The following is a 15,211-nucleotide window of genomic DNA, read 5'->3' on the forward strand; positions in this document are numbered from 1 at the left end:
GATCAAAAAATCAAGTGACACCACATGCTGGCGAGGATGTGGAGAGAGAAGAAAAGTCCTTCATTGCTGGTGGGAATGCAAACTAGTACAGCCACTTTGGAAATCTATCTGGTGCTTTATCAGAAATCTGGGAATAGGGCTTCCTCAAGACCCAGCTATTCCACTCCTTGGAATATACCCAGAAGATGCTCCAGCACACAAGAAGATTTGCTCAACCATGTTCATAGCAGCCTTATTCATAATAGCCAGAACCTGGAAACAGCCTACATGTTCCTCAGTAGAAGAATGGATAAAGAAACTGTGGTACATTTACACTATGGAATACTACTCAGCTATTAAAAAAAGGAATTCCCAAAATTTGTGGACAATAGAAATGATCATAATGAGTGAGTTAACCCAGAAGCAGAGTCAAATGGTATATACTCACTTATATCTGGCCACTAGCCCAAGGGGCATGTCCCATGAAAGTCTTCACTCACCAGAAAAGTGGGTCAGATGGGAGGACATCCTATTGGGAGTCTAGGTGAGAGAAGCATAGGAGAATGGGGAAATAGAAGGATCCAGAGGGTCCTAGAAACCTACAAGAAGAACATTATGATGGGCAGATCTAGGCTCAGGGATCCTGCTCAAACTATGGCACCAGCGAAAGACAACACATGTGTAAACGTTGAACCCCTACCCAGATCCAGCCAATGGACAGGACGTTCTCTACAGTTGAGTGGAGAGTAGGACCAACTCCCCTGGATGGGGAGGCCTGGTGGAACTCAGAGGAAGGATAGCAGGCTACCAAGAAGAGATTTGATACCCTATGAGCATATACAGGGGGAGAAGGTCCCCCTCAGTCACAGACAGGGGAGGGGAGCAAGGGGAAAATGGGAAGTAGGAATGGGAAGATACAAGGTGTGGGATAACAATTGAGATGTAATATGAATAAATTAATAAAATATATTTTTTAAAAAGGTGTGCACCGCCACTGCCCATCCAAGTATTAAACTTTTACATAATAGGAAAGCCTATACTAACATGAGTTTGTCTATAAAATTAGTATTAACTATGCAAATTAAATCAATCCTACAATGAACATTTTGGTTATCAAAAATGATTAACTTTTTGTGGAGACACTAAGATATTAAAATATGTAAAGGGGACTATATAAGATTAATTTTAGGGAGGAAAACATAAGATTTTTGTTTTGTGTGCAGTGTTTTGCCTGCTCCTGTGTCTGTTAAGGGTACTAGATCCCTTGGGACTGGAGTTATAGACAGTTGGGAGCTCCCATGTGGGTACTAGAAACTGAACCCAAGTCCTCTGGGAAAGTAGCCAGTGTTCCTAACCATGAGCCTTCTTTCTAGCACTGAGCATCGCTTTTAATATTTTGAAATACTGTTTAGTTGTGGGGTTTCTGTGACCACTGTGGCCAGCAGAGTAACAGTTCATTCAACACGGTTCCTTCCATAGCTGGTGTTGATTCTAACACTGTAATGGAGTATAGGTTTTACATGCTAAAAGAATTGAAGGGTCTGGTGAGACGGGTGAGTGAATAGGAGAATCTGGCCTGCAAACTTAAGATGGGAGTTAGACCCCTGGGACAGCCATATATGTTGGTTTGCTGTGTTCTCAGCGTCTCAAAGAATAGAACCCCAGAGCTAGCTGGCTAGGTAGACTCGCCTGACCTAGTCCAGCATGAGATGCTCAGTCGTTTGAGGAAGACACTGATATCAACTTCTCACCTCCGTGTGCATGCAGACAGAAGGTTCCTTTTAAACTTCTAAATATTTACAGCCTACATGCCTGCAGTAGGCTGTGCATTGTCTGCTATTACTCTTAAAATTGTTTCCTCAGGGCTACATCTGAAAATTCTACCATTTCTCCCAAGACCTGCCCTCACCACCTCTTTTCCTAGCTAGTCTGTACATAGCCTGTGACCAGCCATAAATGATCTGAAACAATTATAATTCTTTCTTGCATAGTTCTGGCTGGCAAGTTGAGAGCTAAAGTCAACTTGCTATTTCTGGAAAACCTTTTCCTTTCCTTGGAAGCATATTCATACTATTCTTGTGTATGTGATGCACGCAGCAGTTTTGTGGCCACATAGAAGGGTACGGTCAGGAAAGTCTTAAGGGTGCTTCACTAACAACAGATACAGTATCAGCAGCCACTTGAGCATGACAGGGATCTGTGCCTCCCATCCTTCCACTTACCTCTTGCTAGGTGATACTGGCTTGAAGTGACTCCCCACCACCCCTCCCCCTTTTAAAACCTGGAACCTGTACCAAAAAGCTTTACTAGGAAATTTTCACCTTTAATGGGCTTTTTCTGGTTTTAAAGCAAATGTCATTTCTGCATCCAAACCTTACATGTACCCAGGTGCATGTCTCATGTCTGCAGATCACGATGCTGGCTGCTTTAGATGGAGAACTTTGCCTCTAAACCCTGTGAGACAACTCAAGGGATTGGATAAAAGCACTTACTGCTTTTCCAGAAGACCCACGTTTGGTTGCCAGCACCCACTACAGGCAGCTCACAACAGTCTCTAACTGCCTTTCAGGGAGTCTGTCATCCTCTTCGGGCCTCTGCAAGGACCCATCCCACACACACACACACAGATTTTACAAGAATCAAAAGCGACATTTATAGACCAGACTTCACATCTTAGGTTTGGCAATGGCTAAACTGGGGAACCCCACTGGCACACAACTGAAATGGGAATATTCCACTTCGTCACCATCTCATCTGGGCAGTTCAGTCAGTTCATTATCAGAAGACCCACATGGGTGGTGCTGAAGAGATGGCTCAGTAGCTTGAGTGCAAAGCCATATGGAAGCCTGCTATTGTAGATGCTTTCCAAAATATACACATTGAGAATTTAGATGGAGTTACCTTATAAGACAACGCCCAATTAGACATGACACTACGTAAACACCTCCGGGGCCAGGAAAAGTGCATATAGCTGTTGGCCAAAGGTGTCCTATAGATACCACTCCCAAACATCACAGGCTATTGCCAAGGCTTTGGCTACTCTCCACTTGAGAAAAAATCTAAAGCTCTGTTGCTGAAGACATCACCTATGTCATCAAACAAACAAACAGAACAGGTGCCCAATTAGCTTTACTCCCAGTGACTAGTGTTCAAGATGCTTTGAAAGGACCTCTGCACTACTAGAAAAGTAGTACCATCAAACTGCAAACCCTGAAGCCTCTGTGTGTATGTACACACATGCACGCACATGTTCATTCACATACATTTGAAGAAATGGGTGTGCATCCCACCACACATGTGGAGGTCAGGACAACTTTTGTGGAACTGTTTTTCTCACCATGCAAAGTCCAGGAATTGAACTCAGGTGGTAAGGCTTGCCAGCACGTATTATTTACCCACTAAGCAATCTCCAAAGCCTCAACCACATTTTGGGTATATTTAAGGTCCAGCCCATGAGCCTGAGTCTAGACAGATCATAGGCCCTAGGGAAAACTTGGTTGTTCTACAAAAGGAAAGTAGCAATAAAATAACTCTTAATGATATGATGTTATACTCACAGACCACTGCATTATTCAACCCCTCAGAGAAGCCTTTTTCTGTGGATGGCAATTACACAGACCCCGCACCTGGTCAATGTACACAGTGAAAGACTTTAAAGCACTTGGTCCTAAATGAAATGTCTTCATTAAAACCCTTCCCTCAAGGCTCTGAGATCTAAGCAGAAAAAAAATTTAAGGGGGATGAAAATTTGGTGGATGACTCTAAGAAAACTGTCTTCCAGATAAAAAGGGACTGAAAGACACATAAACTCAGCAACAGGAGACACAGGTTCACAACCAAATCCCCTCACTGAGAAGGGGAGGCGGACACAAGCCCCCACCCCAACCAAGAAGCTACTTGCAATTGACAGTGCTGGGACAAGTATAAACTGTCCTCTCAATAGAGCGCCACTGGTGTGCCAACCTCACGCCAGGGCAAAGCCATGTTGAGCAGAACAAAATGGACTTTTACAGTAAGGACATTCATGTGTTATTGGAGCCGCCGCCACCGCCCCACCCCCCACCCCGTGCCCATTTTTGTTTTAAAGAGCAAGAATTTGGGTGAGTAGGGAGGTGGAGTATCTTGGTAAATTTGGGGGGCGGGGGGGTTATACTGTATTAAAAAACACCTTATAAAAGTGCACACACAAGTGCATATTGGGGCAGGTGCATGCAGTGACCCACTTTAATTCCTTTAAGTCCTACACTGAGAAAGGAAATGCAGGTGAAACTGAGGTTCAGGACAGCCAGGGATATACAGTGAAACGGTCAAAAATTCAAAGTAACAACTGCATCCTGCCTTGCAGAGCTTTCTTCCCAGTGCCCATGGCAAGCTGCTTCACCTCCAGCTCCAGGGAATTCATCACCCAGGACCTCAGAGGGCACCTACACTCAAGCACAAACTCATTCGCACACAAGCTGCCTGTACTTGGATCACAGTCCATCAAGTATAAGCATCACTTTCAGTTCTACTTAAGAAACCAGTTTCCTTAGAAAGTTCCTAAGTGAAGCAATCTGACGTGACAGTATGATACATATGCAATTGAGACTTGTTTTTCAGGGCTGGGGACGTAATTTAGAGGTTGACATAAAACCTGCAGTCTGTACGCCACAGCCCAAGACTTCAAACAGTAACAGCTTTCAATGGATTTCAGTATACCTAATAACCTTATCTTAAATTGTTCAGTCTTTCTTTAGAAAATATATTCCTGATCTTTGGGGGTGTAACAAAGAAAACTAGAGAAGTCCCTTAACCTGTGACTGCCTATTTGCATCCGTGCTTCATTCCATGTGCTGAAAGGGATGGAGGAACATCCCCTGTAAAGCCGCTGCTCAGCTCCGTGGCTTGTCTACGCTTTGCAATGTACTAAAAGGAAACCAGCACCAATCCCATAGGCATAAACCCACTTTCAGCTGCCCCTACTGTAATTATCTTCCAGCATGAAAAAACCATGGAAACCATGCCGTTTTCAAGAGTTTACTAAGATTCATCCTCAGATTTACATGTGATATATTGGGTTACCCAAAGACCAAGGAATCCCAAGCAGAATCGACAGACAGAATTTAATATATGCACACGGTTGTATATATAATGCAGCATCACACCATGTAGGGCATTGACTTGTTTTATACATTCAGATCGTTTGAAACACTTCTTAAGGCTACGAAACAGAACATAGAAAAATAAACAGCAATATATTCAACACTTACAAAAGTGGTATGATAAAGAATATAAAGTACTATTTCCTTTCAACACTTCAAAAGATATGTATAGATATGTATATATGTTTTTACAGGTAACATCACAAATGATCACATCTTCACATGCTTATAAGTATTATTGTACTCAGTGTAAGGCTAGGATCATTTTTCATACGTAAGTTTTTTCTAGCTTTGTAACAATGCAATTTTTTAAACCATTCAAGTAAGTTCAACCCCGAAAAGCTGCTTCTCAGCATTAAGACATGCACCCACCCCTCCTACAGGATTTCCTAACTTGTAATTTTAGGGAAAGGGGAAATTTAAAAAATAAAAATTAAAAAAAGAAAAAGAAAAAGTCCCAATTATCGGGAAAGCCGATGGCTGACATTAAGTAGGAAAATCTTAGCTATTTCAAACTGATATACTCAAGTGAGCCATTATGAAGATTTTTTTTACAAGCAATTAGACATAAAAATAGGGAGCAAAATACAATAAACAGAAATAGTATAGCATCCTCTTCAGCTATACTAGAATGGATCTTGCTAAGTACCCTAAGTGGAAAGAAACTTCACCTCATCTAAGACTGAAGGTAAAATAAGTGAGGCAAAATAACTATTGCTAGTTTCCAGGATGGCTGAGTATTCTCTAAACCAGAAACGTTTAGAAAGAAACTGTATTGCACCAAGTCAGTCACACACAAGTTTGCAGTTCCCAGGCATTTTAGTTCACCCTTGGGCCGAACAGAAAACTACACTCCAAGAATAGCTTGCGTCACACCAACTGTCTCAACACTGTGCTGTGGAAAACCCACTCCTGTGAGGCTGAGGCAGGTATGAACCTTGCCATGAAACAGACTTCTAGGAACCATGAGGGCTTACAGCTGCCAGCATCCTGCTGCCAGGGGGCGCGTGGGGCAGGAATGGTAGATGCGTCTTGAGAGAAAATAACTTGAAGGGCAACAACACTGAAAGGAACAGGGCGGGGTCTATCCAACTACAGCACCTACACTAAAACAGAGGAGCTTTGGTCAGTGGAAGCGTTTGTTCAAAATGTATCCCATTGTGACCTTCCACCATCTCCAAATACGAAGGACATTTCAGCCATCATTTTCCTCTTTTCTCATGTAAAAAGAAGTCAAAATACACTGACAGTTCATGTAAAGGGAAAAGCTTGCTTGGCCCTAGTTTGACCTCAGGATAAGGCAGAATCCCCTGGATGAATACACTTAAGAACATAACTAAGAAAGAAAACTGACCTTCATATAGAAATTCATCATTTTAAAATTACCAAAGTCAGAGCTCTATTCCAGAGGTCACAAAGAAAGTACCACAGGCTAGAATTCTCTCATCACTGATCCATCACGTCCTAGAGGTCAGAAGTACATGCGTTTCCCTCAGGAGCTATGAAGTACTGTTACCTCACTCATTAAGGTAAGACAGAGTGACTGCAGAAAGCAAGCGCCAGGCTTTCTGTCCACTTTTTAAGCATTTCCCCAGTCAGTGTACACACACACACACACACAGAGAGAGAGAGAGAGAGAGAGAGAGAGAGAGAGAGAGAGAGAGAGAGAGAGAGAGAGAGAAAGGACACTGAAAACAGCTACTTCTCTGGGCTCCTGAGACCAAACATATCAAACTTCTAATCTGGTTTATTATATCAAAAGGTGATTTTCATATTGAAACTACTAAAGCCAATTCCACACAAAAAGCAGAGACTATACAGAGAAGATGCTCTACAGCTCTTATCCATAATTCAGCCACTAATGACACACTGGCAAAGCAGAAACTTTACAACCACTCTAGCTTAGAAGCAGACAACAAATTCCTTGCAATAGATTCTCAATTTTTTCTACACATCCCAGGCTAAAAAATTTTCTTACCTAGCACCATCATAATAAAATGTTATCTTTCAAAGTGCTCTCTAAAGCCCTACATTACAAAATTTTTAAATGCTTATCAGTACTCAAATCAGCAGTTACACAGACATGAGGGTAATTAAAACAGCACAGAGGTAAACACCATTACAGTACAGTGGAGCGTCACTGAGCCTAGCTGACAGCCAAACGTTCCCACAAGTTATCAGAGGACCCAGAAAACGTGTCTGCTTCAGTCTGTCAAATTCAAGTGAATTGTTATTTGCTTTTAAAAGTAATCTGCCCCCCAAAACAAAAGCCACATTTATTTCTGGTTAGGTATATTACACACAACATGCAAAGAAAACCACCACCATACTATTTGCATAGCACTCAAGCTGCCTGATTACAAGGTAATTGCAACATTTAAAAAAAAAAAGTAGATTTTTCACATTGATATGTACAAGTAAGAAATACAAAGCACAGTTAGTTTACGAAGTAACACAAATGGGTGAATACTGTGCTAACTCTTCTGAGTCCAATCTCCAAGTGAGAACAGTGCACCATGCAAGGGAGCGCTAGGGAATGCTGCGGACTGGAAGGGGCAGGAGCAGACACGGCACTGATGGGAACAGCTACAAAATGCGAAGCAAAACCACTTTCTAGCAGCATCCTCTAGCGAAGAACTAGAAGTCACAATCGCGTTCTTCTTATACAGTAATTCCAGCTATGACGAGTTAACATGCAACTGTAAAGTGATCGGCACACCCAGTGGTGCGGGGAGGAAGCGGAACGTTTACAGAGAAGCCTATCAGTTAAAAAGTTTAACATTTCTCACAAAATATTTAGAATCTGTCAGTGCATTAGTGTTAAAGTGGCATTAAAAAACTTGTGCAGTTTTAACAGATGCAGATTATTTTCAAAATGCATAGCATCTACACTCCTCTCGAGTAGGCACCATGACATGTCCAGCAGTGCTAGGTCTTGATGGAAACAGCCGGCTCCCCGGACTTCCTACTGTTCCTTAAACATCTATTGTATGCAATCTCAAGTTCAACAAATACTCACCAAAATTCAAAAATATACCCTATGGATATTAAAAGAACTATATACAATGATTCTAAGACACAGGTTAATAGGCTGCCTTGTGTGTAATAGTAAAGAGAAGACGTTATTCAAGTTTGACAGATACTGAGATGAAAGGCCTTTGGGTTGGAAGCATATTAAAAGACAACAGTGTTTTAGGCTGAGGATTGTTTGAGCCCAGTTTATGACTAAGGCATTGCTTAATAAAATATACATTTCTATTTGGTGCAATGTTATGTTTTGGACTCTATAGTGTGTTGAATGCTTTATTTTCTTGTCACGTTAATAAACACTAAAAAGCACACATTTCCAATATTTTAAATCAAACTTACACAAGGGAGAAAAAACACTATGTCTATGTTTTATATTGAGCTGTTTATAAAAAAATACTTAAGAGTCATGTTTACTTTTTATGGGGGCAGTAACCTAATAAACAGATTCTCAGTAAGAAAAACCACAATGTCAAAAATTCATCTGCCCCTTGAGCTCATGTCCAAAGTCTCATCAAAATAGGAATTAAGGGTAAAGGGGAGAGAGGAAATAGTTCCAATTTGGGCTTTTATTGTAATGGTTTAAAGCCTTCAGAAATACTCCACCTAAGGAAAGGGTTCCGCTCTACTGTACGGGCTACAACTAAGCATTAAGTGTGCTGTCCCCTGTGGCCATCTCCCATGCCTGACCTCCTCCTATCTCCCCTATATGGGCGTCCTCTAGCATTGCGATGGTACTGATAACCTTCATCCCGGCTTCTGGTAGGCTGCCCTTTCCAGGACTCCTCGCCTCGCACATGTTGATAGCCACCTCTCCCGGAAGAGCCCCAATCACTTTTGTACTTCCTACTTCCGTAAGTTTGATTATAAAACTGCTTGGATCTGCCACTTCTCAGAATATTAGACACTTCCTTCTCGTCTTCTGAACTTTCTTCTTTTGCTCTCTGCAGTCTATCCGCAGAGTTGGCCCCAGAGCTGAGCACATCAGCAGCAGTCTTGGGATCTTTCACTCTCTCGGGCTTTTCTTTCAGACTCTGACTGGTCCTCTTAGGCTCAAGTTCAGCAGACACAGTTTCTCGCTCTCTGTTTAGAATTTGAGTGGGGGGATGAGCCTTTCCTTCCACTCCAGGTGAGCCTGAAGGCAAAGCGATATCTGCCTTCCGCGTCTGGGATGACTGCTCCACACGGCCTTCATGCTTGCTGCTCACACTGCCTTCCGAGAGAGAATGTGCACCTTCGACTCTGCCTTCTGGAAACTCATCTACTGCTGAGACAGAATCGCACTCTTTAGACAGATCAAGATTTTCCAAGGGCAAATCCAATTCTCCTTTATCATCAGAAGGCAGGACAATATTTTGCCTCATCACAGGATTTTCTACAAATCCCTGAAAAGGATACCCATACCAAACATGAGGAAAGAAAGGAGGTGCGATGGGGACAGGACCTAAGAACGGGTTGGGCCCAAAGGACTGTTGTGGGTACACGTTCTTGCCACTTAGTGGCTCTTCATACTCAGCGTGAAGAAGTGGCCCAGGGTTCTCAGACTCCAGCTCAGGTTGGTAAGACAACTGTCCATGACCTTCAGACACCTGAGATGGAGGGATAACCAGAGGAGAAGAAAATGCAGGAGGTCCAATCTCGGCCTGTGGCATCTGACCATTAACAGTGGCTTCAGGGTGCATAGAGTAGTGGGCATCAGGACAAGGACAGTCACTTTCACTCTGAGCAGGAGGGGCTTCTTGGAACCAAGCATTCTGAGGATACACAGGAACAGGGACCTTTGGGTACATCCTGCAGGCTGCCACGTAGGCCTGGTGCAGAGGATACAGGTAAGAATGTGGGGCCCACATAGGACAGCTATATGCCTGAAAGGGGGGGAAAAAAGAAAAGAAAAAGAAAAAGAAAAAAATAAACAGAAATACGAGAGGTTAAAATGCTGTCTTTCTGAAAGTAATGAACTTAAGCTTAATGCTTGCAAGGACATATAATACTAGATCACAGTGACAACCAACATGACACGGGCTGGGACTGAGCCGTCGCTTTATGGCCCTGCCCCCTGGGTTCTGGCCTGATGCGGTACCAGGAAACACCATCTCAGCCACTTGGAGTTTAGCTAGACCACTCACATTCTGACTCTATTCTACCAAGGAAATGCTCAAAAAAGACTTGGTATAACAGGACTCTTCTAGAAGCCCTCTAAATACTCCAAAAGACAAGGGTTGGAAACAAAACGAAACAAAACACAAAAACCAAGACCCTATAACAAAGCATCAAGATAAAAAAGAAATACTTTGACTCCTTCCTAACGAGCTGCGTACATGAGTCCAGCATGGTCGAGGGAAGTGTAAGTCGGCAATGGATAAAGCACGTCACTTCCTGAAGCTGGCTACTAGATTGGGGCACTTGATATTTATTCCATGTTTGTAGAACTGACAGAATTCAAGTTAAAGACAGTAAAACACTGACATGAACAGAGAGTCCTGTGGCCTCTAAGAAAAGCTACTTTTCTGTTAACCACCCCCCCCCAAACCCTGCCACCAAAACCTCTCTACTGTGCTAGTGAACACTGTTGCCACCATGCAGAGCAATGCTTTCTACACTACTTCCTTCACTCCTCAACAGAGGCAGCTCTGAATAATAAATTGGAGGCTTCAGAGACACCAAAGGGCTTGCACAGGACCTAAATTTGCTAAAGCAGAACTTCAAACTAAGATCTTTCATCTTCCCCACTGAGAAGGTTCCCATCAACCAGAGCCCAGGAAACTGGTTTGCCCTTCATAGTTTACCCAAGGCCAAACCATTACTAATTAAAAGAAAAAGCAAGCAAAAACTAGAGCCTGTGCTGTAACTAAAGATAAAACATAGCATTTAGCAAACCTTAGATTACCAATTAAAAGTTAAATATTTTAAATTTTACTGTTTAGACAGTGATGGAAAGTTAACTTTAAAGGATAAAATATAAATACCTTTACACCAAGATTGAAGAAGAATCGAAGAATGTTCTTATCTGAAAATAAAATAGTATTTTACCAAAACTACACACTCAAAGCTTTCCTTTCCATCAACATCAATCACTACAGCTCTAACAGCAAGTTTTCCTGCCAGACTGTCTGTACAGTGAAACACTAAAATGGAAACATAACCAAACAGCAGGCTTTTACTGGAGGGTGACTGCACGTTTGCTGCATTTTCCTCTGCTTTAACAGCTAACTCTCCTGCATAAACAGCTAAATGTAATAGCTCAAATTTAGTTTATCTGATTAAAATTCAATCTGGGAGAAAACTCAAACACTATTTTTCATAAATTCTGTTGTGGTTTCAAAAATTACAAAATGAAAAAATAAGGGAAAACAGTAAGATTCCCATAAACAGAATCAGCTATTGGTAGTTCATACTTATAACCTAGAACCCAGGAGACTGAGGCAGAATATTAGTTCCAGGCAAGCCTGGCCTACATAAGGAGGAATTACCAACAAAATCAACAAAAGCTTAGAAATGATTTCTAAGATTTTCAAAGCCCTCAGTCACTTATGAAACACTAGATGGTTAACACAAAAACTCACTTTCTACAAAGATCAAACTAGAACAGGCCTGAACAATCAAATGATTAAATCTCTGCTCCTCACTGAGTGTGCCCTTCATATGGCTTAATAAAAACCAGACCGCTAGCAGAGCATGGTGAGGCACACCTTTAATCCCAGCACTCAAGTTGAGGAGGCAGACAGGGGATCACTGAGTTCGAGGCCAGCCTGGTCTACAAAGTGAGTCTAGGACAGCCATGACTACACAGAGAAACCTGTCTTGAAAAACAAAAACAAAAACCAAACAAAACAAAACAAAAAAACCAACCAGACCTCTGATGTCTACTTCTATCTTTCCATGTCTCACTAACTCTATCTATACTCAAGGGGAAAGTGTGACGTCAGCGAGGGCCTCACCTTTAGGTAGGTCCTCTCCAGTCTGACACAGTGAATAAGGTGGTGCAATGGCTCGCTCTCCCTTCTCACTACAAGGAAACCCAGGATAGAGTGGGTCTTGATAAAGGCTCATTGTCTGAGGCAAAGGCATCAAGGGCTGGTTAACTGCCGGAATTGACACAGGAACTGGAGAGGGTGTTAAATGCGCTTGTGACACGGCAGCTTCAGGTCCAGTGCTCTGTGTCACTGACAAAATGGGGATCTGAGCAGGGACACCTAAGAAAGACAGGGAAGAAACAAAAACTATTTTAAAAACTCAAAGATATTTTCATGTAGAAATAAAGTTTGTGTTAGATTTGTTAATTTAATACATTACACAACTTCTATGCCTTGTAAAGCAGTGCGCAGTTAAGTAACCTAAAATACTTTAGTAACAACCCTGGGAAGAAGCCGAGTCCACGTCTTCTAACTCTAGTTCCCATGGTGAAATGTTTAGGGCAAAGGCCCTTGTAAAGACTCTTAAAGGAGACGCGACAGCATAGCCTACGGAGGAGACAAGCTGCGCTATCAATAGGTACTGTGCCGCCAAACAAGCCATAGCTACCTGGTAAATGTCACACACTCAAGACTATAAAAGCATGCCCAGTGAGGACCGTGCATATGGCCTGCTCCTCCATCAAGGCTGGACTGTGGGCTCCACAGTCACGGGTCTGCTATAGGCAGATCTCACTCGAGAACTTGAAGCCTCTGATTTGAAAGGCTGCTTTAAATTTTTTTCCAAATCCTTCTCTAACCTGTTGGTCCAAAAGTTGTAGGTTCACTTGGCCAGGCTGGCACAGTGGCTGGTAGAGAAGGCACCGCAGGAGTGAGATGGACTTCTGGAGAGACTAGAAGGGGGGCTGGATTTGACAACGACATATGTTCTGCTGGCTTCTTCAAGAAGGAGAGGCAAAGAAAGAAAAAAAAATCATTTTGCTTTGATACAAGTGTTACTACAACTTTATCTTAGTCAAGTATAAAAGGGCCTACTATAAAATTAAGCATGTAATTGTTCGTGCCAGACTCAAGAGTTCACTCACCCGCCAAAAATACCATGTAATACATTTTACAATAATGAGACTGCCTGGTGCAAGCCATAGGCAGGTAGAAACAACAAGCTTTTAAAGGCTACTGAATAAAACCATAGAAATCCCCTTTAAAGTCCTTCCTTAGCTTTTTCTCCCCCAAGACAAAGATTTAGGTACATTCATTTTGCTAACACAAAGCACAGCAAGCAACTATCTGTTCTTACATTACACCAAGAACCAAAATGTCTGCTGATACTCAAGTGTGCATTTACTTGACAAGCTACTAGTCTTTTTATTCAATGCTTATGGAGTAATTCATTGGTGATGACGCAAGACAACTTCTAAAAATATTTTTATCATAGTAAAAGTTTTATCTTCTTTTTAACTGTCAAGCTGAACCAGCACAAAAATGGTAAAGAGGTGCCAAACATGAATGTCAACTGTAAACTCATTTTAAATCCGCTTCCAGGAATGGTCAGAGAACAGGTATAAAATGACATGACATTCCACAAATTTTTACAACATTCTAGACTAAATATAATTATTAAAAAACAAAACAAAACAAAAACAGAACACACCCATATTATGCCAGAATAAGATTTTCCACTTACAACACAGACATTTTCACAGAGTACAGAAACCCAGAGAAGGGAGCCCTGCACGCCAAGTGCAGTAACTTACTTGCTCTACTGGAGATGCGCACTCTACTTTCTTTGACTTGGACGGTGAGGAAACTCTTGCACATTTATCATCACTAATCTTTGAGAGCAAGAGAGTCACAGTGTCATTAAGAGGCATACTGTGGTTGCCTTTCTAATTCACCCCAAGAACCCACTCCCGTTTAATTTGGCCTAAATACGGCTCTGTCACACTACTGGGGAACTTTAATTTAGAGTGTAACAGTCTTCTTTACAAATGTCACTTCACAGAGTGATGAAAAATAAACGCTGAGACCCGGAGAGGTGGCACACGCCTTTACTCCCAGCACTTGGGAGGCTGAGGCAAGCAGGTCTCAGAGTTCAGCCAAGTCTACATATAGAAGCCCTGTCTTGATAAATAACAACAAAAAAAATAAATATCAAGTTTGCAACTATTTAGAGCATCCTAAAGTAGCCTGCGAAATTAACTAGAATTTTGTCAACAACTTCAAGCTTCATCCTATTTTCTGTTTTTCTGTTTCATCAGAAAACATCTAAGATACCTAAATGCTTTCGATGTCATCATCTAACGTCTTCCTCCTACATCATGGCAGCGGTAAAGAACAACAGGCAACTACCGTTTAAGACCCTGAGGACCGGTGGGCTGCCTCGGCGGCTAAGGGCCTGCCACCACGCCCAGTGACCTGAGCGCATCCTGGGACTCACATAGTGACTCATGCAAGTTGTCCTCTGCTCTCCACATACACACCACAGTGTGCACACGTGCGTGCATGCACACCAAATAGATGTTTTAAATATATCCCAAGTCCTTACCTCCAGTGTGCTTGGCTCGGGTTTTTTATCCATGTGAGTATGGCCGCGTAGGGAGTCTGCAACAGATCAAAAGTAAGAAAGGCAGATCAACCATCACTCTGTTTAAACACAGAAAAAGCAAACACTGCCTTAGGTCAAGTTAATGTTTCTCTCCAATGTCAAATATGTGACAGTAGAGGGACAGCCTAACAATTAAGTGTCCTCTCCTAACATATCAATCCTTATCTCTTATACACAGACCCCAGCTGGTGTCTGAAACTGTGGATGTACCTAATTTTATATTATGACTTTTCCCCTGTATATGTAAAATCATCAGAAACTAATATTGTAGTAAAAGAGAAATACAACTATAACTCCTTATAGACCTTACACTACCCTTTCATTTAAAGAAAGGACTCTAGGACTTGTCTTCGGGCTCCTCACTTGCCAGCATCACCACTCTGCACAATGAGAGCCTTACTACAACACAAGCAATACTACAGCCAGGCAGAGTGAGGTTCAAGCCAGCTACTAAGTAGGCAGGCAGCACATACAGTGTGGAAACACTGGCCGTTCACATGTATACATATAGGAAGGAGCAATACAAATCAAGACATCACAGTGTTACT

At 42.1% G+C, this 15,211-nt stretch overlaps 1 protein-coding gene across 4 annotated transcripts in view; it reads right to left on the bottom strand.

Annotated features, from left to right (window-relative positions):
• Window positions 1–4,981: 4,981 nt before the first annotated feature.
• The window catches only part of OTUD4 (OTU deubiquitinase 4), a 47,621-nt gene continuing 37,391 nt past the window's right edge, over window positions 4,982–15,211 (bottom strand). For all 4 annotated transcript variants that reach the window (XM_084756188.1, XM_084756185.1, XM_084756187.1 and 1 more), the window contains exons 16-21: window positions 14,604–14,659; window positions 13,813–13,890; window positions 12,859–12,997; window positions 12,086–12,340; window positions 11,114–11,154; window positions 4,982–10,012 (exon numbers count right to left, since the gene is read on the bottom strand). In XM_084756188.1, coding sequence (XP_084612314.1) covers window positions 8,798–10,012; window positions 11,114–11,154; window positions 12,086–12,340; window positions 12,859–12,997; window positions 13,813–13,890; window positions 14,604–14,659 — 1,784 coding nt within the window. In that variant the 3' untranslated portion in view covers window positions 4,982–8,797. The remainder of the gene's footprint in view (window positions 10,013–11,113; window positions 11,155–12,085; window positions 12,341–12,858; window positions 12,998–13,812; window positions 13,891–14,603; window positions 14,660–15,211) is intronic.

Source organism: Acomys minous (assembly GCF_964271855.1).
Source record: "Acomys minous genome assembly, chromosome: 14".
Taxonomy (NCBI): domain Eukaryota; kingdom Metazoa; phylum Chordata; class Mammalia; order Rodentia; family Muridae; genus Acomys; species Acomys minous.